This window comes from Austrofundulus limnaeus, unplaced genomic scaffold, assembly GCF_001266775.1.
Source record: "Austrofundulus limnaeus strain Quisiro unplaced genomic scaffold, Austrofundulus_limnaeus-1.0 Scaffold0, whole genome shotgun sequence".
NCBI lineage: Eukaryota > Metazoa > Chordata > Actinopteri > Cyprinodontiformes > Rivulidae > Austrofundulus > Austrofundulus limnaeus.
Genome location: NW_013952402.1, coordinates 7,184,722 through 7,209,886, shown reverse-complemented (window position 1 = coordinate 7,209,886; position 25,165 = coordinate 7,184,722). Strand labels below are relative to the sequence as shown.

General features: G+C 38.1%; 1 protein-coding gene and 1 long non-coding RNA gene across 3 annotated transcripts; both read right to left on the bottom strand.

The window, feature by feature from the left end:
- Nucleotides 1–317: 317 nt before the first annotated feature.
- On the bottom strand, nt 318–25,165 carry actn2b (actinin, alpha 2b). 2 transcript variants are annotated; one of them, XM_014000218.1, is made up of 21 exons: nt 24,849–25,165; nt 17,514–17,628; nt 17,268–17,387; nt 17,081–17,167; nt 16,288–16,375; nt 15,978–16,056; nt 13,872–13,953; nt 12,964–13,049; nt 12,638–12,730; nt 12,170–12,400; nt 11,472–11,619; nt 10,975–11,125; nt 8,184–8,292; nt 7,437–7,577; nt 7,159–7,341; nt 4,805–4,939; nt 4,345–4,524; nt 4,023–4,169; nt 2,462–2,527; nt 2,229–2,387; nt 318–2,063 (listed from the first exon to the last, which is right to left on the bottom strand). In XM_014000218.1, exons 1-21 carry the CDS (start codon nt 24,972–24,974, stop codon nt 1,905–1,907), a joined length of 2,685 nt encoding a protein of 894 aa, XP_013855672.1. In that variant the 5' UTR covers nt 24,975–25,165; the 3' UTR covers nt 318–1,904. The 2 variants fall into 2 exon arrangements, with proteins under 2 accessions (XP_013855672.1, XP_013855740.1); XM_014000286.1 differs by lacking the exons at nt 15,978–16,056; nt 17,081–17,167; nt 17,268–17,387; nt 17,514–17,628; nt 24,849–25,165 and having other exon boundaries at nt 16,288–16,372.
- Nucleotides 20,660–21,320, bottom strand: LOC106512337 (uncharacterized). Its single transcript, XR_001309662.1, has 3 exons — nt 21,039–21,320; nt 20,896–20,956; nt 20,660–20,683 (listed from the first exon to the last, which is right to left on the bottom strand). It is a non-coding gene; the product is annotated as an uncharacterized LOC106512337 (long non-coding RNA).

Sequence of the window (25,165 nt, the reverse complement as noted above, 5' to 3'; positions counted from 1 at the left end):
CATTCTGAGCAAGTAAGCTGTCAAATCTCATCTGAATTTGCAGTCTTTCCAGCTCCAATGAAATTTGACACAAATACTGTCATTTTACACAGATTTTAGGCTAAACAAATGACAGTCTCCCCATTCAAAAAAGCTGCACTGACCTAAATTTGCATCTCGACTGACACAAGTCATCTTCATGTTGATCCTTGCAGTAAAAGAACAAATTAACCAAAATGTAACAGATTTCAAGCTCGATATCCATCACAGAATTTTATTTATGGTTTAGCAGAATTTTAAACACTGATAAACTGCAAAAAAAGACAAACATAATTCAATACAGGGCTGAAAAAATACTTTATTAGACACAGATGCTTTCGTGAATCAGTGTTTGTTAACAGAGCCAAATAACAGAAGGCATTAACGGCACCTGAGATTCTGTTTTCCTACCAAAAATTAACTAATCAAAATTGAATGAAAGGTGAGAACATCTCTTCTGGAGATTAGTCATGKTTGAGTTTCTTATCTTAGCCACGGTAAATTAAAGTTTATTTTAAAGTGGATTGCTTACATTTGACATAAAATATTGCCAGTGAGATCCATTGAGCTCAGTCTTTGTGAAAAATTATCTTCACAAAAAAAATAAATAAAAACCTTTCCTGTAGCTCATTTGGATTATTCACTATCAAAAGAACACAAAGTATTTGATTTTGCTTTGGCTTATAGTCTCAAAGTTTTAGCTCAACAAATCTTTGCTCACATGGTTCATGGGACCACTTAATGAGGTTTTTTTTAGTTTTTAGAACATGAATTAACTGATTGGAAACATCTCACCAGAGGTATRATTCTGTATATTTCAGAATGAAATCACTTTATAATTAACCAGTTAACCTMAAGACTTGAAATGTTCCAAAGAAACTGGGAAACAAAAAGAACTCTCAAAGGCTTCATCACAGAATTTTGGTACTGATGTTTATATGCTTCTTTTATTTCCCTTCAATCTTGTAAATAAAGTACATAAAACTGCATCATTTAAAAAATAAAAATTATCTTGTGTATTAAATTATTACAAATTTGAAATATTAGATATTAAAATTGGTTCCGCATTGTGCAAGAATTTAAAATCAGAAATAACAGAGCCTAAATACAAAAGCAAAGTCTCTTTTGAAGCCAAACTTAGAGAAAATGATGTTTTAAGATTAGCTTTTTTTTTTTTGGCAATTTTATATTTCTGAGCACGCACAAGCATCAGTGTACTTGCTGCTGCCAGAGAATGTTTCAGTTTGTTTTAGTCCAAATTAAAATTCTGCAAACAAACCATTTTGCATCTTTCATCCGTGTTTTCTACCTTTTATGTAATGAGCCATTGTAAACATTTCCTTTAGTGCTTCTGTGGTTTCCCAGTTTCCCTTTGCTGATTAACGCATTCTTCTGGCCTTTTGGGAACCAGCTGTTTATTGACGAATGGCAGTCGCCCTGAAACTGTTTTTGCAAACCGTAATCCAATTTAAGCAACTTAGCAGAAAATTTTATTCCCAAAACAAAGGGGCTGCGACAAAACATGAAACTGATACACAATATTGCAAAGAAAGCTGGGACTACTGTTTGTAATTGGGGGAAAACCTCCACAAATAAAAATTTGAACTCACTTTTATATTTCTTTATAGAATTTTTTTTCCTCTCAAAACATTTGAAATCGTTTTTTTTCCAAATATTTTATTTAATTAGGACACCTCACTTTGTTTAACATGGGGAAAATAAACCTGGAAAACGATATAGGACATTGTTTACAGTGATTGCTTGACTTTTAAAGCTTGCTTTTCATTCAACATATCTGACCTAAAATTAAAGATTAATTTTATTAATAGGTGCATGGAAAGAGTGGGTAAAAAATGGCCAGATGTTGAGGGGGATTTCTTTTCAAGTTAAAGGTCACTCTCTCCATAGAGGGCAGTGGAGAAGGCGGTGTAGTCCAGGGCTCCTGGTGGTGCTCCGGGRCCTTTGTAAGGAGGCATCCTCATGATGCAATACTCCGCTTGTTCAGGAGGAAGTTCTCTCCTAAGCTCATCCACAAGTATGTAGGGCTGTGGTAACAAAAAATAAACAAACCGGTTAAGAATGATAATACCCAGATTTATGAACAAATGGAAAAAAAAGAGACTTAACATTGTGTAGGAAGGAGGGGATGGCGTTGGCCTCAAAATACCAGCTCATGTGCCAGCAAACCACAGCAGCTCAAACAGATTTACCTTATCAGCTGCCAAGATCCGGAAGGATGCCACAACCTGTTCAGCGGTGTCCGTATCAGCGGTCTCTCTCGTCATAAAGTCAATAAAAGACTGGAAGGAAACGATTCCAGTCGCGTTCGGGTCCACCAGCATCATTATACGGGCAAATTCCACTTCTCCCTAAGACGAGCGTGAGCAGAGAGTTAGAACAGACCCAAAAATAAACTTGGTCGTTCAAATCTGAAATATTGTACCAAGTCGTAACCCATGGAGATGAGGCAAGCTCTGAAGTCGTCGGTCTCCATTGCTCCGTTTTTCTTCTGCARCCAGAACATTTTAGATTAACAGGAAGAAATGGGTCCAAACTCATTTTCCCTTAGCACAGGGGTCTGCAACCTTTATGATCAAAAGAGCCATTTGTGCTCCTTGTCTCACTAATAAAATGTGTTCGGAGCCACAAAACAAGCTATAACTGTGATCATCAACTGGTGGTCCGTGGGCCTTTTCAAGGCCTTTTATAGGTATTTCTGGGAATCTTTACGGTCAGTGGAGGTGACATTATAAAATTTAAAAAATATATTGTTATTATTGTTAGATTATTTATTATTATATACATCAGGACAAATAAAAGACCATATTCATGAAAAAAGAAAAATACTGTATAATGTTTATACAAAATTTCCTAAAAACTAGTACAACTGAATTATTCAAGCATATTTGTTTTCTAATTCTTATTATTACATACTCTTCAAATTATTTGAAGGTAATTCTGATGGATTTGAGAGAAAGATCATAAAAAGAAATTGGAATATTAAAGTAAACAACAAGTTAACATGAGCTAACATGTTTTACTTTTTATATTAGTAGTATTGATTACATGTTTGCATACAAACTGATTTCTGTTGTGGGCACAACACCCCACCAAAAAAATTGTAATAACAATTCTGTTATGTTTGGTCACAAAAAAAAAATGTAATAATAATTCTGTTATGTTTGGTCACATTTTCAAAGAGCCACTGCAGAGGGACCAAAGGRCCACATATGGCCCCAGAGCCGCAGGTTGCAGACCCCTGGCTTAGCTACAAACTAAACTGTTTGAGCTTAGAATCTACAGACATTTTCATATGTAGCTTTTTGTTTTGTTTATCAAATTCAACATTAACTGTAAATGTGTTTAATAAGATAAAGAGGTATTATTTCTACTGCAGGCACTCGATCTGCTTTGCTTAAGATAACGGTGTAAATATTCATGTCGAATCATCTGCAAAACAAAACAAAGGTTTTGCAGTTTCGTACTTGCACACAGATGAAATCTGTAACATTATGCTTGATTTTGGATGAGCTTTAAAATTTATCCGATGCATTATCCAGTCTGTTACATCTGCACAGTGAGGCAGAGGCACTCTGACAAATGTAGCTTGAATAATAACAGCATTCACTGTTGCAGTGTCTGTGAAATGCACACTAAATATGCAGAAAATCTTTACCTGCCTGAGTGCTCTAAGGCACAATATCAGCCAGTGTTTAAAATCAATCGCTTGCAATGATTTGTGATGTTTATGTGCAAAGTGTGGACTCTTTATCCCCTCATCAGAAYTGCTCTTGGAGCTGGGTGAGATTTAGAACACACAGAAATAACCCTGGAGAAAACTCCTGGGTGGTGCTACAGGAATATCTCCTAATTAACACTGGAGTAACCCATTTCCTGCTGCTGAACTGTTAACACTGCTTCCGATCAGCTTATCAGAACAAAAAAATAAATTAAAAAAAAACAAGAGAGACCCCTGGAGTGTGAACGTGTGTATTAGGCTGTACCCTGTCAAAGTGATTGAAAGAAGATCTGAACTCATTCATCTGTTGTTGGCTGATGCCCTTGGCATCCCGAGTCAGGATCTGGGTCTCRATCTCATTAATGGTTCGGGCGATGGTTGTGAGGAGCAGCTCCCATCCGACACGAATGTGCTGTTGGTGTGGTGCAAGATCATACATATGAACACACAAACACAAATCTGAACATCCAAAAAAACAAATAAATGTTTGTTCACATATAAAAATTCAATATGCCCTGAAAAAGACATGTTGCATAAAGCCMCCTGTCAACTCTGTGCACACACGTAATCAATTCACTGTCTTGTACCTCCATAGTGTAATTGGTGTGTTTGTTGTCGAAAACAAGCGATTCCTGGATTAGCTGGTGGTCTCCCTCCAACTTGTCTATGTTGGGCTTGTAAGCAACAATGACATGCTCAATTTGTTTCAGCTGGGTCATCTGGTCTTCCAGTGYGCCTCCAATCTCCAGGGAGCAGCGCCCAATTTCCTGTCAAGATAATGCCGGCAACAGGGTCAACTTCRTTTTAGGACCAATTTCCATCTTGGCATGCCAGTTTGGAGGACTCTCATGCTTATATGTGAGGAGCAATATTCTTGCACGCAACAGAAAATTTTGAATTAAAAGAGAACTTGTAGGTGTATATATTTCTTAGTCGATTTTTTTGGCATTTATTTCCTCTCTTATCCAAAATGCAGTTGAAAATAATTCTCTTTTTTTTCAGTGATTAAATGTTAAAACTTGGTTTTAAAATCTCTGCAAATCAAACCTCCATCCTGGCCTGAATCCAGGGTCCAATGAGATTAGCCTGGGCAGCAAACTGTCGTCTCAACCTTTCATGGGCATGTTGGCGTGCCATCTCCTCCTGGAGGGCACCATCTCTTTGAGGAACCAGCTTCTTCACCTATGAAACACAGAAGAAAATAGCCATCATCAGAGACTCAGACAATGTGAACAAGACCTCAAGATGGCTGTGGATTGTGATAGACAGGCAGTAAGTTAATTCTTTTTTGGACACAAGTTGGGAAATGATCACTTGGGTGGGGGTCTAACGTTAAAAGACCTGAAACCACCTAAACAGTACCTGGCATCATAGGGGGTTTCAGGTCTAACGTTAAAAGACCTGAAACCCCCTATGATGCCAGGTACTGTTTCTAACAGAGGTCTATAAAGTACTTGAAAAAAAATAACTGTGTGAAAATAAAAAAAAATACCTTAACAGAAAATGACAAATAAATGTCACTGATGAGAAAACTACTTAAGTCATAAAACTGTTCACAAAAATTGGGAAAGTAGAAGTAAAAGTACTTTTCCACGCTCTCTAACAAATACTGTAACATTTACTGAACCAAACTGGCTCCACAAAACCAAGTTGATTAAATTGGTCAAYTTCTTTAAAATAAAATATGTATATCATCTCAAATTCACTCTTACTATGTTTAGTGGAAATAGTTGATATAATTTAGTTGAGTAAATTCAACACTTAATTACTTTAGAGCACATAAACATCTCCTTTCATGATGAGTTTGAACATATTTAATTTTGTAACAAGTAACTAGGTGTCAAATTTTAAGAAGCAAAAATATAAATTTTAGGTTTTAAATGTAACGAAATAAAAGTAACAATATGAATACTTGGTAAAATTACAAATCCTCAAAAAGTTACTTAAGTACTGTAACAAAGTAAATGTACTTAGTTACTATAAACCTCTGGTTTCTAATATGTTCAAGTGCATCAATAGATGTGTGCAACAACAAAGAATGGTTACAAGGTATCGCTAAACACTGATTTTAAATCGGAAACATGGCGCTGGTGTCCATTCACTGGCTCACTGTTTGTTTTAGAATTGGTTTTAATGTTTTATTGATTACCTGTAAGGCCCTGAATAGACAATCTCCTGTAGATCTGTCTGACCTCCTGCAGCTGTGCCCTTCAGAATCTTTAGACCTAATAATCATTTGCTTTTAGTTGTCCTGAGGTCCAAGCTGGTCCACAAAGATAATTGGGCCTTTTCAGTTATAGTTCTTAAATTGTGAAGCCAGATTTTTATATTTAACAGGGATCAATTCTGGGAGCTTTTAAGTCACATCATAAAACACATCTGTACTCACTGGCTTTCAAGGCTGCATAACAATTGACCTTTGAGTTCCATTTAATGGTTTTATATTGTGTTGCCATGTTTTGGTTTTTGTCTTTTGAATTTTTGCAGTTTGTTGCTTTTATGTGCAGCACAGTTGCTCTAGTGATTTATATGGACTTGACATAATATTTAAAATAATTAAAAAGATTTACATATGATTTTAGTGGGTGTCAAAAGCTTTAGTTGTGAAACAAACAGTCAAAATAAACTTATAAAAGGGAGTTCATCACTAAAATACAAACAGCTTCCTGTGATTGTCCCTTCATAATTAGCACTTTTGAGCCAGGGTTACTAAAACTAATTATCTAATCGAGATGCAAAAGTATGTTTATGTGGGTGGTTAATGCTAAAATAAAATCCAACTGAAACAATAAACACAGTGAATAGATAGTACACATAATGACTTTAATGCAATAACTTTATGTCTTATTTAAGAGCAAAATTCACAAGTACCAGGATAACTCTGACTGAACAGATGTTCTGTTCTAATCCAAAGTACATTTCTGTCTATTATGCAAAAAATAATAGTTTAGTATGCTGAAAAGTGGTAAAACCCATTCACATTTATTGCCTGTAACCTTATTATGTGTCCGCTATGTTATTGTGCAGAAAGCTGCATAACTGAAGTTGTGAATTCTGTAAATTTTTCTCAATGGGTGTAGTTAGTTAGAAAATATGGTGATGAGTTAACCTTGTGTTTGACCCACATGTGAAAAACCTTAGTCTCTATAATGAGGCTCACCTGCTTTTTCACAGCTGCTGGACACGAGTCAAAATGTCTGTACTGCCATGTTAAATTTTAAAAGACATTGAGTCAAAATGTGGGACATTACTTCATCCTGTGAGCCAGGAGATAAAACACCGTGCAGGCTTATTTACAGTAGGAAGGCACCTGTTTGCTGTATTTTGAATAGGAAACACGTATCAACYGATTGCTTCTATGTAAAGACAAAGTGTGCCTGTGAGAGTTTAAAAAAAGATACCTTCTCCCACTTGTTGAGAAGCCCCTCTGTTGTTATGGTGCTGTAGGGATTGATCATGTTGGGCTTAATCCCATAGCTCTGGGAGATTTTCTGCACCTCATTGTGGATTCCCAAAATGGCCTGCCTCTCTGCATCTGCCTCGGGCAGAGTGGCTTTAAACTGCTCATGAGCAGCAATTAGACTCTGAAAAAGGAAGTACTGTAGTTAGTCTCGCTTRGATTTTATCAATAGTAATGCTAAGAAATCTTCTCAGTTTTCAGAGAGTACTTTAAGGTTACCTGGACCTCCTCGATGGTATGAACGATAAACATGTCCTGCAGGTCCTCCATGGCTCCTTCCATCCAGTTGTTGAAAGGAGCCGATCGTTTGGCAAACTCCAGAAACAACTGATCAAYAGTCTCCAGCAATTTTTCTGTACGCTACAAAAATGATATATTTAACAAAGAATTAGACACATTATATAGCTTAATTATCTCTAAGACATGTAAACATATACATTCCTTGACCTGTTCTGCTGGATAACAAGGGGACATACTGTCTTTGCCATATTATTCCCCCACCCTCTAAATGCTGGCTTGGTTATTGACAAAATCCTTCCTCACAGGGATAAAAGGGATGTGAAGCAGGGTTTGGGCAGAAAAACTGACAAGTCATTCAGACTTAGCCCATGGCACTTTTCCCAGGTCTTCACACATTTGCAGATTTGGAATGACCGGCACGGTTTAGAGGAAGTGACTAGTGGGCTTCGGGCCAGTCACTCCTTGAACTGAAACATTACATCCCTCCACACATCTACTTAACTCTGAGCAGGATTTGTCAGAAGAACCTGTTCTCTTCATTCTTTGGGTCATTCACATCTAAAATATGCTTACAATTAAAGCTTGAGATGCAATTTGTTTCCTGAAACATTAGCACCCTCTTGTGACTTGAAGGTGTCGGGAATGAAAGGCTTGAGGAAAAAAAAAAATATTCCACCTGCTTGTCACATTGAGATATGAAATGTCCTTATGATAAGTGCATCTCACCTCTAGTGACTCTCTTCTCTTTTGAGTTAGAGTTCCCAGCTTGTCCCACAAGTCACAGATGCTTTGGCAGCGCTGGTTCACTAAAGCAACATCATGGTAATCCAGCTCACTAAAAAAAATAAATTCTCTTGAATCAGATTTTATAATCTTCAAACCAAGTATAAAACAGCAAGCTGTTAAAAATTTTCTACTGAACACACAATACCTTGACTTACAGGAGATTTAAGTTTATTTCTTTAGATCAGAAATGTACATTACAGTTTCATAGAAAAGTACACCATTCCAATAAAATACAGACTTCACATAAAATTGGCATTCGAGTCTTTATTAATTGGCAATTTTAAAGCCAGTGAGTAAACTGCAAAAGCTGCCTTTACTCTCAGTTGCTTCATATCTGAAAAAAAAAAAAAAATCCATGTAAAACATTGAGCTTCTAGAGCCAAATGGAAACTTGAATTTGAGGGGGGCTATTAGCATTGGTAATACTATAGTGATCGTAACCAAAATCAGTTGTATGGTCCCCACCGACCTCGTATTCTGTCTGGGTATGGGACAGTGTACCAAGAGGAAGCTGTCCAGTTAAAAAGTAGTAGAAAAGGTTTGGGTAAGCTGGCCTCATGTACGCTGACTGTGGCCTCATGCCACCCATTGATAGGAAAGGAAGGAAAGGATGGTTCAGCTCAGCAGCATAATAAGGGTACATTGAAATAAAATCATCTTCAGTTTCCCTTTCCAAATTCCCCTGCTCATACAGAGATGCATCGTTGTGCAGATGGCCACCTTGAAACCTTGGATCTGGGTACATGARGGGTGGCAAGCCACTAATCTCAGTTTCATCAAGTTCCTCCACCTGATCAAKTGGAAACTGAAAGCTGGGAAACAAACCAGCTGCAGGTTCATTACTCAACTCATCAGGACCCGACTGGACTTCCAGATTGTATGGGCTGCCCAAAGACACTGCAGGGCCTTGTGAATTGAGGTGAGAGGAAATATCTTTAAGTGGAAAGCCRAGCCACAACCTAGAAGCTTCTTGGGTGGAGGGAGGAACAAGAAGCGTTTCAAGAGGAGCAGCCAACGACACGAGAGCAGGCCCTTCTGGAGAGGAAGGAGGAGAAATCCTTTTTGGTGGATAGCCAAGCCATGAAACAGGAGCTTCTTGGGTGGATGGAGGAACAAGAAGTGTTTCAAGAGGAGCAGCCAACGACACGAGAGCAGGCCCTTCTGGAGAGGAAGGAGGAGAAATTCTTTTTGGTGGATAGCCAARCCATGAAACAGGAGCTTCTTGGGTGGATGGAGGAACAGGAAGAGAATCCTCTGGTTTGGGAGGAGAAGCGGTCACCGTTTTGGGTGATTCAGTAAACCAAGGGATCACAACCTTCTGTGCTTCAGAAGGGCTAGACTTTCTGGAAGGATAAAAGTTTTTGGAAGGGAGAGTCATCCAGGAGACAGGAGGCAACTGCTGATCAATAAGGGGAGACTCAACTTTTGAGACAGCAGGACCTTCTGGATTGGAAGGGGGAGGAGGTGGTGTTGGAGGAGGAGGTGTTGTAGGCAGCTTCGTTGCAGGCAGCTTTGTTGCAGGCAATTCAGCAGGGCTTTGTGAATTGGCAGGTTGCACAGTGAAGAGTTTTGGTTTGGGTCTAGTAGTCACCCATGATGGTCTAGGAGGAACGCCTCGAAATTTAGCTCGTTCCAGACTAGGTTTTACTTCCACATCACTGCTACCAGGATTATGCTGGTTCCAACCTATTTAAAAAGAAAAGTGTGACAGAGTTTAGACAAATAAAACCACACAGATACACATTTGCATTTTCAGAAAAGCTGTAGTTTTACCTCTTTCAGAAGGAAATGAGTAGACGTTCAAGCATGACATAGCAATCAGGAAAAACTGGCTACAAGAGTAAAAGAAGTGTCACAATCTTGACACAATTCATAATGKGGAAACAACAATGGATGTGAGGAGTACTTTAAACATACCTTACAAGAATCCAAGAAGCCATTTTTCTTGTCAGCTGAACCATGCTCTTTTCTTTTTCAAAGGATAATTATATATGAAACAGGAACTACTTAATGGCCAACCCCAGACTGAGACATTAACAACACACAGGTGTCTGTCACTGATTGCTGATTGAAAATTTGAGCATGATGGGAAACCAACCTGCTCAGATTAGTAGTTTTTTTGTATTATTTGTTTTTTCTCTTTCTTTTTATTCATGTATTTATTTATTTGTTTATTTTTCTTTTCTTTGAATAGATAGCTTTGAAAGTTTAAAAAGAAATACAATAATAGTAGTAGTATATAAATATAAGTGAAATCATCTTGAACCACTCCATACCAGTAGGTGGCGGTAATGCACACCTTCCGTTGTTTGCCAAACGCCATTAAACACCACAAGAAGAAGAAGAAGAACCTACTTAGCTTTCTGCTTTAAATACCTTGACAAAACTCAATGAAAGAATGTGATCTAAGAATATGCTTAAAAAATATATTTCAGAAACAAGCTAACAATATTTAGATGACTAAATCAGAATAAAATTTAAGTTTAAACTGTTTAAACTATGCTAGTTTTATTTTAAATATTTTCTCATCTGCAAGCCTCCACTCCTGCACATTTCTTGATTTTTTAAACACATAATTTATTAAGTTATACAGAGCCTATGGCCACAACACAGTTGAAATGATTTTTAGAGGACAGAAACAGAAAACAAGACTGCGTTGTTTGATTTTGCCATTATCTTTCCCCTTTTGAGTCTTTATGACAAAWGATTGCATCTGCTGCAGAGTACGTACTTTAGCTCCTGAGCAATAGCAGCAATCTGCTCCACTCTGTCCTGGTGGGCTGCCAAATCACTCTCAAAGGCCTCGTGTTTTCGAAGCAACGCTCTGATTTCTGTCAAGGTGGCTGTTTCATAGTCCTTCTGGGAGAGGATCAGTTCTTTACCTGAAGACCACATAAAAGGCCGGATCAAATTAGTTCAAATAGTTGATAAAACCACTGCCCTTGTTTAGTCATTGCAGATTTAGAGCATGCCCTGTTGCAAACCGTGACCAGCTGATTCTAAYGAGCAGACTTTAAAACCTTTCATTGCATCTCATTAGAACCAAGCTTAAATCAACTCTAAAGAAAAACACTGAGCTACAGGCGGAGAGGAAGATGAACGAAAGATAAGGAAAGACCTCATAAATCAAAACGGACAGATAAACATTCAGATATAGACATAACCGTGGATACGGGGCAGCAAAAATGAATGCGTTTGAAAAAAGTTTAAAGTAAAAGCAGAACTAACCGCTGGCCCAGTTCTCATGGTTGGTGGCTTTCTGGCGGAACTTTTCTGCTAAGTGGTCCAGCCTCTCCAGCCTGCGGATCTCTGTGAGGAGCCACTCCTCGAAGCCTTTTTCTGCCTGGTCCAGACCCTGCCAGGCACTGGCTATGTCCTGGGAACACAATGAAAGTAAAAGTTTGTACTCGGAAAAAAGTTATGGTTTTTACATAAGAAGGACGATCTGTAAATATTTATTATTACACACTGAATGTACAAGATAGTCTGTGTTTATCTGTATTAATCAATTCGTGTGTATATGTGTGTACATGCTTCTGCTACCTGGTGGGGACAATTTTAACATTTTCGCACACAGCCTGGTGAGGACCCACTGTTCTGGTCCACATTGAGAAAAATACTGTTTGTGGGTCTCCTTAGGCCTAACATGTGAATAGAGCTAAGGTTAAGTTTTGGGTTGGGTAATTACCTGTGAGGTTAGGTTTACATTAAGGGGTCAGGGTTAGGCTGTAGAAATGACCAGGAAATGAATGGAAGTCAATGCAAAGTCCCCATGCGGATAGAAGAACAAACGTGTGAGGGTGTGTGTGTGTGTGCTGTGATGGTGGGCACATCTGGTTTTGTTCTCAAAGTGGTTCACATAAAATAAGAGGTTTTTCTTTTTTTTTTACTAATAAATAAATGCAGAAAAAAAAGACTGAGCTCACAGAGACCAACTTTCCCTCGGAGGGCATGAAAGCAGGCCGATTGCTGATGCGCAGCTTGGTCTGCAGGGTGTTGAAGTTAATCTCCAGCTGGCACTTCTCCTGCACTTTAGGGGGTTTGTGCTTCCGTCTGTAGTCTCTGAAGTCCTCCAGCTTCCGCTGCATCTCTGCCATGGTCTTCTCTGGGGTCCGGTTCTCCAGCCAGGGAGTGGTGCGGCGGATCCACTCCAGCAGCTGGAAAAGACAGCAAGAATGTGAGAACAAGTTTAGAGGGAAGAAAACTCCRTGTTTGGACAGAGTGCTATGAATTAATGATGATTCACAGCTCATGTCAGTGATGAGATACACTTGACAGCAAAATGTGAACCTAACCTTATGTTTGTACTTTATTTTGAGCTCTTGTGGACGATCTATAAACTATTAAAATCTTTCAACACAAAAAGTCATCAATATTTTTCAAAGCAGCCTTACCTCACTGGCCAGTCTCTCATACTCCTCCATCAGTTTCTCGTTCTCTTGGTTTACCCCAAGAACCTTGCATATCCTGTTGGCAGCTGTCTCTGCCTGAGTCCACAAGGGAGGAGAATAATATATTGAAATCAGCAGAATAAGGCGGSGGGACATGCCCTCATTGATCTTTCATTATTAATACATCAAAAACTATTTTCCTCACAGCACATTTACTGATTKGGAAGCCAGGGCATGTCCAAATCAAACTGACAACAGATTTCTGCAGTTYTCAGAAAGCATTTGAATAAAAAGATCATCATAAATGAGAATAAGTCAGCCCTCTGTACCTGCTCAGCTCCAGCAAAAGCATGGTAAAAACACGACACGTAGGTCATGATGGCTCTCTCATCAGGCTTGGGGGTGTTGATGATATCTGTGGCAACAAGGGGAAGAGGAACTTGACCCACCAGAAAAAGAGAAACAACTGGAAACGACAACAAACTTAGATAATTAAAGAAAAAAGAAACTCCACAAYCATTTTAGTGAGAGAAACTGCATTTTCTGCAAAAAGTGTGAATGCAAAAAAAGCTGAAATCAGCTGTAAAGTAGCTGAAAATAGCAGGAAAAAAGCTGAAAAGCAGCTGGAAAAAGCTCAAAATAGCAGAACAAAAACAAAAGAGCATGTTTGCTGAATTAAGCAGAAAATAGCTACAATTAACAGAAAAAAGTGAAGTTACATTTAAAAAAAAGCTAAAATTAGAAAAGCAAACAGTAACCAAAAAGGAAAAACAGCTGAAAGGGAGCATGTAAAGCTGAAACTAGCAGAAGGAAGCTGAGATTAGCACAAACAAGCTGTAAAACCCAGAATAACTGGTGAAATGAGCAGTAAATTAATTTGAAGGATGTTGAAGGAAACTATTAATTTTTAACGAGAAAAAGGAAGGTGGAAAAAGCTAAACAGTCCATAAAGTAAATATTGCACAAATACAAAACGTCCTAGCAGGAATGTCCWGGATGAGCTGAATGTGAATGATACATGAATTGTTGTGGAAAAATGTGCAGAAGAAAAAATGGATCTCAATAGTGTAAATGCTTTCTTTATGATCATTAACAAAATTATAGCATCAGTTCCACACCACCATATACAGTAGTATACTACAAAATATTATCATTTGATCTAAAAAAAACATACAACTGAAACAAAAAAAATGATCAAACAACTTCCTACTGAGACATTCTGATCCAAGAACACTACCTTCAGCATCCAGCATTTTAGGAATGTCCAGGTGTTTTTCGGCTATGTCAAAAGCCAGGTTCAGGTTCCCCAGTGGATCATCCTAAAAATAGAGACAAATTTCTACACGGTTACACACAAGTCTTAGTGTTGAAATGTCACGGCACTGCTCTTTATGCATGTAACACAGAGGAAAAGCTCCCTGGTTCAGAGAAGAAAATCCTCTCATTCATGAATTTGAAATGTTTACTGTATTTGCATGTTTGACCTGTATTGAAGTCGTGTCGTACTGCTTAAATTAGTGGCCGTGCRTAAACACACATTCTACGCAAGTAAACATTTCCCAGTTATACCATAAAGTCAGGGACTAAGCCAACATCTCAGACTGAACTCGTTGCTGCTAAGTGGACCATCAGGGAGAGGGAAGTGGAGTAAAAAAGATCATGCCATCATGCTGCGCCTATTGAAAGCAGGTGGTRTAAGGCCCATTACATGACAGGACCAGCTGCTCCCAGATCCACTGCAGGACAGATAAACGGAGTGAGGGATGAGTGCTGAGATGGAGGGATAAATGGATGAATGGACAGAAGGACGCCCTGAGCCTTTGTTTTTCGCCTCTGTGCATGTTTAGGCCTGGGCAGAGCTGTAACGGTGGGTTGTAGTGGGCTTAATGAACACGTTCACCTGGAGCCAGACTCAACAGCTGCCGTGGATCACAATGCAGCTGTCCGCTGGCAGCGGGAGGAAAAGTGAAAAGAGGAAACGTGACTGAGTGAGTGAATGTGTCGCTGGACAGAGTTTAAAAAAAAAAACGCAGGAAGCAAATTCTGACTGGGGAACAAAGTGTGACAGCCAGGACAGAACCGAGTGTTTCTGTTTCCAACACTAATAAAAATCTCACTCTTTATTTCCGACTGTGTTCTCCTTTTTTTAAAATAACAGCACGACCTGGGTGAAGTTAGTGTTTCTATTCGCGGTCAGGTATGCAGGCTTTCCCCAGCACATGCTTCAATGTTTTTAGACCTTGAGAAATTTAATCTAAGATACTTGACGCAACAGAAACTTTTTTTTAATGATGTTTTAAGATGTTTCGTCATTTATCTGAAAAGTTTGCCCAGTTGTGAATGAACACTCAGAGGATCTTGGGCATCAATAAAAGCTGAAATACTGGGCCTAAAAATAAAAATATATTTCATTTAGAGAATATACACAAAAAGTAAGGACATTTGTGTTTGTTAGATTATTTCTTTGATTTAACAATGCTTCTTGGCAGTACATAGCATTGGAAAGCCTGTTAATTTATCTTTTAAATGGTGCCACATCTGTAAGGAAACATGCATTTGTGGAAAGAGTAGTAGAGCCGGGGGTTGTGCATGTGAAAAATTTGCCTAATCTTCTCTGCCAAACAGCTTATTTTGCTGTTGCTATTGACACTTGTTTTGAGCTTCTGGTACACCCAGATGCTGCCAATCAGGTGCTCGCCAAGAAGCACTGTTACAACAAAGAAGTAATCTAACAAACACAAATTTATTTACATTTTGTGCTGAGCTTATGTGCTAGACTGCATAAACAAAGTCTCATCGAGGTGTTAGGCCACATAGCCTGAAAATGGTAAAAAGAAACTAGAAAAAAGAGCATTATTTTCATGTTCATGTAGAATTGAGCATTAAGCAAATGGCTTTAGTTAAGGATAATGAACCATAAGTTAAAGGCACTTAGAACAAACACATTCCCGTGCAAGTGCAAGACATCACTAATTTAAAGTACCATTATGACCATTAGCTAAATAATGTGAATAAATTATATTCATTGAGTTGAGTGCAATCATACAGCACACAAACAATACACTAAACAACAAACTTAAACAGTCCCGCTAATTACACAGTCAAACAGGCAGGTGAGTTATTCATGAGTTATTTTTGGAGGAACATAAAACTTCAGCTCTAAATAGGAAATGTGTTTTTCAACCCACAAATCAATGCAAAGAAATTCTTATTTTTTTTCTTTGCTTCAGTTGGTTTTATCAGTTCCCACTGTCTCAAGCGTGTATATTTTGGGGTAGGTGTGAGTGTTAGTGGTGCTGGGCTGAAACACGGCATCCTGATTACAGGTGAAACCACACAAAACCTTGTTGAGCTTCGAGAAGTCGAGGAGGTCAGGTCTGTGTCTGTGAATCAGGGCGCAGAAGGCCAGGCCGTCCTTCCAGCTTCAGCAGCCAATGAGCAGAGAGAATCGACACGTCACGTCAAAGAGGTGAGATTTCTGGAGTCCACTTTCCAGCAGGATTCATCCCTTTATCAAATCTTAATATTTGATCTGTTTGAAGTCAACTTCACACTGAACTTAGAGTACTAATGAAAAGTTAAAAGGATGAACTGACAGGACAAACGCTATATTATTGAAGCCCACTTGTTAGAGGTGAATACCTAAAACTCACCTGACATGGAAGTTTTGGACGTTAACGTTCCTGTAGGGGGCAGTCTTTCTCTGACACCACAGAAGAAGACCTTCCTTAGCAGATGTTTCTGTTGAGACAGGAATTCACACAAATCTAAATAGAGGTTTTAATATGTACTTAAAAAAAGCCACCTAAAAATACATTTTTGTTTAAGTAGTCAGATGATTTGTCTTTAAAAGCCTAAAATTGTTATTTGAATTTATTTCTTTTAGGATTCAACCAATGAGCCAATGAGGTTTTTTTTTTGACAGATACCAATACTAATGTAAGTAATCAACAGGACCAGTAGCAAATATTTACAACTAATACATTTGTAGTAAATATGCAAATTTAGAAATGAATAACTAAGCTGGAATGCATTTGTCTGGCAATTTTTCCACCATTATTTGAAAAAAAAAGCAAAACTCCCAACATAACTACCTTAAATTTAAAAACARAATTGTTTGTGGCAATTATGTTTCAGCTCAGTGTTCCTGAGCTGCAACTCGTGATGTGTCTCCATCAGATTACACAGTGAGTAGGATATTGCTCAGGACCTCAGAGTGATAACACAGGAGACCGTATCAGAGCCAGATCAGTTTTTATGATCATAAATCAATTAAAACAAAAACAATAGATTATTTGAAACATCGTGAATATAAGGCCTTATTATTAGCCAGGTTAGTAGTCGATCCTTAAATTTAAGTGTCCGAATGTTCAAACATGACCATCTCTGGGCACAAAGGTTACAAAACTCTTAGCCGATTTACTCTTCTCAGACTGAATAACTCACCTTCCACAGATATGTCCTGAATGGCAAAGCGGAGGATGATGGTCCAAATCATTCCAAGAGTCATCTTTACATTCCCGTCCACTATCTCTGAAAAACAAAACAAATATAAAGCGTAAAATACTAATAATAGGATTCAAACTTTACAAATGTCCAGCATCGGTGTGATTCTCAGGAAGTGGTCAGATACCTTCAGCTCCGATGGAGACCAGCTTCACTCCTTTACTCGTGATGAATTCCAGCGCTTTATTGACATTAGCAATCTTATGAAACCGCATCTTTCCTCTGTCAGGCTTAGGTAACCTCTCTCCTATAAACACAGCATGGTGACAGAAGTTGGGCATTTTATGTGACAAAAGGAAAAAAAATAAGTCAAACACTGAGATGTGAAAAAGACTGTTGAATAATAATAATAATTATAATTTGGTTCTCAAACCTGAAATGACTTCCAAGAGCAGCATAAGCTTTAATCCATTCCTGAAGTCTTCCTCGATGTTCTCGATTTGAGTGCCAGCCTTCCTCAGGTGAGAGTTGCACCAAGCTGTGAAGGTCTGGAAACAAAGACATTCTCACATCAGTTTCATCAAATAGAGAGCAAAAGCAGAAAAAAGATTGTTTGTTCTTTCAAGTCCAGTCGTCGATTCTAATCGAATAACTTGTGCTGTCACCTTCCTCACTTTGTTTTCATCTAAATCCTGYAATCATACCCAACAGTATAATTCTACCTATAGCTTCACAACTTTAGTCATCAGAATACAATGAAGAAAAAGAAATTTCATAAAACATGTCTGGCTCTACCACTAATGTTAAACATGCAAATATCCTTTGTAACCTGATGTACTGTATGTCAGTAAAACTACTCTGATACTCATATTGCTGAATATTGCAGTAGAGTACAAAATTTTGTCATATTACATCCATTGACTTAGGGTTGCAAAAAAAAAAAAAAAAAAAAAAAAAAAAACCTATATTTTTCTTTAATATATATTGGAATTAAAACTTTGAAAGAACTTTGTAAAAGGGAGAACTGAAACTTTCTGACATACTGTTTAAACTGTTTCTAAACTTTGGATTTCAGGGTGTATTGTGTTTAACCTCTATTTTTGTGGAACACGGAATAAGCCTTACATTGGAAATGTGGGTTTTTTGCTCTTATTATGGTGAGTGACATTTAAACTAAAACTGTTAGTTATTTGTAACCTGATCCCTGAGAGCAGTGCAAGTTATTAGATGAACCTTTTTGTGCAAAYCTTTTCTAAACTGACTGATAAACATGGGCTGATTGTTATCCCARTTTGTTCACTGTAATGAGTTTTTCATAAAAGTATCACCTTTCTGGCTRCTAATGCAACTAGTGGCAAAAACTGCCGGTCTATCTTGTCCCTCAAACGGGACCATCCCTGTGACTTTAGTATAAAAATAATCAAACCAATGATTAAAAAAACTATAGTTTTTATATTGAAGGAAAATATGAGATAAAGTTGCTTGATTCCTGGAACATTTAGCACTGAGGGGAATCATTGTTGGATTTTTTTTTTTCAATTATACCACTCCGATATAATTTTTTTAATACATTTCTGTCAAATATCCTGAGTAATTTCCATATTTGTTTTCTCTAATGTTTTTTTTTTCTAAGATTTCAATAAATTGATAACTTAGCCCTATAGCAGCCCTTCAGTCAAAATGACCCTAACGACCTCCCAAGAGGAGCAGGCAGATTAAAGATGAAACGTTAGTCCTGAAAAGTCATGTACTAAGTTGTACATGATTTATTTTCCTTAGTGAGCATATTTTTACGACATTAACACTTTAGCAAAAAAATAAAAAGTAAAGTTTGTGCTCTAAGCACCATGAATCTAAATAAACTGAGTGAGACGACAGCTTAACAAGTCGTCTAAACAGGGATATATGCGAAAAGAATGTTAACCTCTGCTACCGGATTATTCTTCAGTGTCACACAAGTATCCACTTTCATCTTTTCCTACAATAGCTCCACAGCCAACACCAATCAGAACAAATGTTCTCTATGAACTCCTGAAATACTGTAAATCAAGTTAAAGCGGGACCATTATCTTTCTCCTATTTTTACAAAGTCTCTCAGTAGTCAGCAGTAGAGCTCAGAGATGCTCAGCCCTGTACGGATGAAGGCCGGGAGGCGAGCAGAGCGCATTCCAGCTGATATAAGGCATTAAATTTAGACCGCTCTGCTGTGGCTCATGATAAGAGACAGAAAGGAAAAACCGTCGAAACGTCTCAACATGTCAACATGAGGGGAAAATGTCACATGGGTGGCGGCACGAATTTTCCTCTTGCATCACTTTCTGTCACTATTTTGCCACTTAGAACATGACGTGTTGATGTTCCCCAGCTGGGTAACAATGCTGTTCATCTGGGTCACGTTTTATTATTTATCAGGGCGTAAAGAACAAGATASGAGCGTGGAAGATCTCATTTAAAARCATTTGAAGGACAYGCCACCTGGATGAATAAATCCATCATCTGTGGTGTTAAAGATGTTAATATGTCAGACATAAAAGCACCAAAACAGTTTAATAACTTCCAGTCATCAGCTTTCTGCTTATTTGGGCTCAAATCAAGGAGCTGATCCTTCCACCAACAAGTGACATTGAACACATTTACCTCCAAGCCTCTGATCATCCAGGGAAAGACGGAAGGACACTGAAAAAAAATAACTTGTAAGATTTACTTGAAAAAATCCTCGTAACAATTTGCACTAACGTTTGTTAAGTAAATGTAAATGCTACAAATTCATGTAATATTTACTCATCATTATCTAGTAAAAGCTATTAAGGATATAGTTAAAGATTTGTGAATAAATCAGGTAAATTTTATTTAATTTGCTCAATTAAATCTTGTAACATATACTTGATCGTAGCATTTAAATTTACTTAAACATTAGCGCAAATTGTTATGAGAATTTTTCAAAAAAATCTTACAAGTTCTATACAACAGTACACATGCATCAAGCACAATATTGTAGCATGACACCTCACAGCTACAGAGAGAGGGGAAGCTCTTGTTGTAGTTCAAGACTTCACCACTAGTTGGTGGTTTTGAAGAACCTTTATTGGATTCTTCTTCATGAACAAAACAGACAGAATGAAACTCACAGGTCTTATTAATGACTAGGCCTACCACTCTCGCTTATGGTTACTTCTGCTGAACGGTTTAACACAAGTTAAATAATGAACGCACAAMTTAGAGYAACACAACAGACTAATTGCTGAATGAACAATRTTAACCAAYTCCCTAAAATGATTTAACAACAACAAACATGAATCCTACCCACAATCCTCCACTGCAGTCACATGACAAACAGCCAAACACAGCAGAATGCTACAATATGCATTCTTTGTTCCCTGACAACTAAAATCACCCACATTATGCCATCAAACTATTGCACACCAACAAATGTGTTCAAGCAAAAGAAACCAGACAACTTATGTTTTATTTTGACCATGTCTTCTCCTCTCCTTGAAAAGTGAAGCAAGGGAAAGAGGAGCAGCAGCCTTTGTGTGCACATGCACCCTGTTTTAGCCCAGAAGAGAAGTTACTTACCGTAATATATTCATGTTTATGTGCTGTCTAGAAAAAGCAATTAAATATTACTTGTAAAATATTAGCATTTACTTTTTTTGTACAGTAATATTGATATATAATATAATGTGTATTGTTTATTTAGTAAATACTAGTAGTTTAGAGATTTTGATATATTTTTTGTAAAATTTAAAAGAATAWTTAAATAAATGTTACTACACCCACAAGTTTGTTTTTTCAGTGTAGAGTGCTTTAAATACCTGTTTGTCCTTCCAAACTCACTCCGATATGATCGACAAAAAAGCTCTTCAGCGCCTTCATCTTCTCAGAAAGTTAAGAAATTTTAATGTTAGCATAAGATTTTAATCATGGTTTACCAGTTACTTTTAGAATCTATTCTCACCTTCAATATCATGTCTTGGTACAACTTTCTCACTGGTAAACAGAAAACAAAACGGTCAAGTATAGCAAATCAAGCTAGTAAAATAAATGGTTTGATACAACCTCCACTATTCCATCTGTATGAGCACGCTGTAATTAGCCATTATAATCACAGTGGAACCCTCGCATCCCCTCCATCACTCATTCAGTCTCCTTCTATCAGGTAGGAGATGCAAAGTACCACTGGCTAAGAAGCAACACAAAAAAGTAATTTATTCCAACCGCAGTTACAGCCCTAAACAATAGAGGTATTTTTAAAATTTTGTTTGATTTTTATCTTGTGTAAATGTTTCTTTGGAAGSTTTTTCTATGTGTGTATGGAGCCCTGTCGAAGACAAATTTCTGTAACTTCTAGTGTCAGACAAATAAAGCTCTCTATTCTATTCTATCAAATATACATTCTAATAAATATTACTTTTATTTTAAAAGACGTAAGCTCAGATGAAAGTATGTTGCCTGTTTTTTAATCTTTCTGTCATGTGTGTTTTTGCTTTCATTTTCTAGTGTTTCTCTGTTCCCCTGTGTACCTCTTCCCTGCTCTCTTGCCTCCAGCCCCGCCCACGCTCACCTTTTTCCTCTTGTGTCTCTCCCCAGGTGTTTTCCATTGTCCCTCATTAGTTCACCTTTATATTCTGTGTCCTGTCTTCAGTGTTTGTCACTTCGTTGTGCTGCATCCCCTCAGCCTGTGTGGTTGTCTTCCTGTTCCGCCCACTGAGAAGAGTTTGTTGTAAGTTTTGCTGCCACGACAGCCCTCTTTTTGTTCTTCAAAACTTTTTGTTACATTTTGGAATTTTGCCTGCGCCCTGGGTTTTTCCCCCTGCAACCCTCACACTTTCAGCTTTTTGTAAATAGACGTTTATTTTCAGTAACAAAAAAAATTGAATAGTTATATTGCTTTGATTTATTTGCAACAGGTTTTGTCATTAAAAAAATAAGAGGGGGAAAAAACATGAATCGATACTATATTTAAAAAATAACTTCAGTACTTCCTGCAACCTTGGTTTCTAAGCACCCTCGCTCCCAGTAGGAGTTTGGGTGCCCAGACAGTCATTCAAGCTTCCCCCCTTGGGTGCCAGTGCAAAAACAGAATATTACAGGCTTGAAAGTGAAGGGCATCACATTCCACACTGAGTGAGTCCCCAGGGTGCATGTGACATTGTACTGATGTCCTCTTGTAAAAAAAAAAAAAAAAAAAGTTGCCTGCTGGTCCTCCAAATTGGACTCGCAGTCACAGTTGCAGAGCACAACTGCCCACTATCCAGGCACCCCTACACACACACACAACACACACAGACTGCCCTGTCCGACGCCACTGCCTGGTGACAATTAAAGCTAAAAATATTCATGAATCACATCCAGTGAGGACCGACCCTGCTACAGAGCTGTCTAATGCCTGTGTGGCCCCACTCAATCAGGGCATGTTAGGATGAAAAACAGTAAACTGGATGTTTAACATTGTGGGGAAAAAAGGCAGAAACTTCTACAAATTCACAAAAAGGGAGCAAGTTCAATTGGAAGAACTTGGTTCGATTTTTTTTTTTAGGACATCACTCATATTTTCTGGACTGCATTAAGATAAAAGCTTTTTGGGTTTCTGTTCACCACACTTTATGTTTCCTTTATCTTTAATCTGCCAAGAGACTGATGGAATAAACACACTAAAAACTGCTGGGTTATTTTGATGACTCAGTTACTGAGTTATATAGGTTGGGTTGGTTTGACCCAAAAAGTTTGACCCAGCGTGGGTTGTTTTTAGTGTAATAACACCATCGGTATCGACTGAAGAACAGTCACAACTAAAGAAAAGGAAAATAATCCAACCAGTTCTGCTCATTTTGCAGATGTTCATAAAGACAAATCCCTCCCCAGCAAACACTGTTCAGCTCTAGGTTACAGCAGGAAGGGGTGGGATGGAGGGGACCTCCTACATAGTTACCTTATGTTCTAAAAATACATATATTGTCATCCATGGGGGGTTACAGAGGACACAGACCTGATGGCCTCCAGCAGTGCAAAGAGCTGCAAGTTTAAGGCCCAAGCCAACTTTTAAAGCCCTAAAAAAACAACTGACAGAGTGGGAGGCTGAGGCTATATTGAGTTGAGCTGGTGCTGGTACAATATTCCTGGTTGGGTTTCTATAAACAAAAGGATTCCGCAGCAAGGACACTGGATTAACCCCACTATAATGCCTTTTGGTCCCCTTGGATAAAATTAGACGCAGCGTCCATTCTGATCCCAGGAGCGTCATCAAGTGTTAGCAGCATCTGTTGACAGCTCGCATTCCGCACGTATCAGTGGAGAGGCAGCGGTCTGCCGAGCCGCTGGAAGCCGCAGCTATTGTTAGCTGGTACCCAACGCATCCGTCCGTCAAGCTGCCCTGCCAGGACCACGGGCTGCTCGCGTCAACAAGACCGCACCGGAAATGTGCTTATGCCGCCTTTCAGAATAAAACCACAGCTTAATGGAGAATAAATACTTGTTTTACCGAGTAAAAAATAATAATTATATACATTTTATACATGGAAATGTTGTGAAATGTTTCCACTCATGTAAAACACATAATGTATCTCTTCAATCATTTGATCGTCATCACTCCTGTGAATTTTTTGGCAACTGTTCGCAATAAACCTCACATTTGGTCTCTTTTTTCGCTAATATTTTGTCTCTCTTTTGACATAGGCCTATTTGTGGTCTAGTTGGGATTGCAATGTTGTTTTATATAACAATTCTGTGACTTTCGTGGTCAAATTTGTAATTACAAATTGGCATCTTTTCTTCTTCTCATGGACATTTTTAGGTCATAAGTCAGTTAGGATTTGTCTGTCTCATCCTGGGCCCTCCTCTTTCTGGAAGAGTTGCATAGGTATTAGGGTTGGGCATAACCGTATCGTGTGCAATTAATCGTCAGAAAAACATTAATCGATTACTTTTTGGCACTTGACGATTAATACGATGAATGCCACCAGGCAGAGTTTGCTCGGTGCTCCTCTCCGCTTCCAATATGACGAACATTTAAAAATAAAAAACAAAGTTCTGTAATTTATTTATCTATCAACACAATTTAAAATATGATGTAGTCTATAGCCTGAAATCTGTAATTTTCACACAATTTGGAACAATTTTCTTTACAAAGATCAAATCTTTCCCACTAAATTGGTCATGTGACTACGAAATGAGGGTGTCCAGGGACTCCAGGGGATTAATCATCAAATTAATCGTTATCGGCTAAATACCACAATTAATCGTGATTAATGTTTTTGCCAATATTGCCCAACCCTAATAGGTATGTTCACATAAACCTGAGACACAATTTTAGGATTGAGTGCCTGCAATAATTGATTTTATTATGATTTAAACAAAGCAGACGGCACAATCTCATTTTAAGTCCTACAACTTTGCAAATGTGAATATAGATCAGTAACTGTGGGAAGAACATAAAAATAACAGTATCATAAATATCGACTTGTTTCATTTAGCGCTACTGAGTTCAACATGTCTTATTTTGAAAGGACACTAACAGGAAGCTGTCTTGATTGCGGAGCCCTAACTATCTGTAAATATTTTAAAAAAAAAGTTACGTGTTTAATTATGCCGCTAAAAACTCGGCTGAAACTGRACATTTGATGTGATGTTTTTAAACTTATGGAGACTTTTAAATGAAATTTCCAACCTAGCACAAAGCAGCAACACACGTGTCATTTTCACTGTTATTTTATGTAAAACGGTGATATTTCTATGAAAAAGGTAAGTTTCATTAACTAAAAGGKCATACTTTCCGTTGCTGTTGCTCCCAGGCGGGGTCCAGCAGCATGTCCCTGTCCCACTCATCCTCCTGCATCATGTACTCATCCTCATAGCCATTATCATAGTGCACCGTTGTCTCCATCTGGGTCATCATTTTGCCCCCCGTGTTCTCCTTTCTCCTCTTCTCACACTAAAACGTGAATTATCCTTTAAAAAAAAAACGAAGTTGACTCTGGACCGGATAGTTTCCTGACTTGGTCTCACTTGGCCTGGCTTGTCCTCCAGTCCTGACAGACGTCTGACCCTGGTTGTCCACAGATGAGCCAATGGCTGCATGATTAGTAG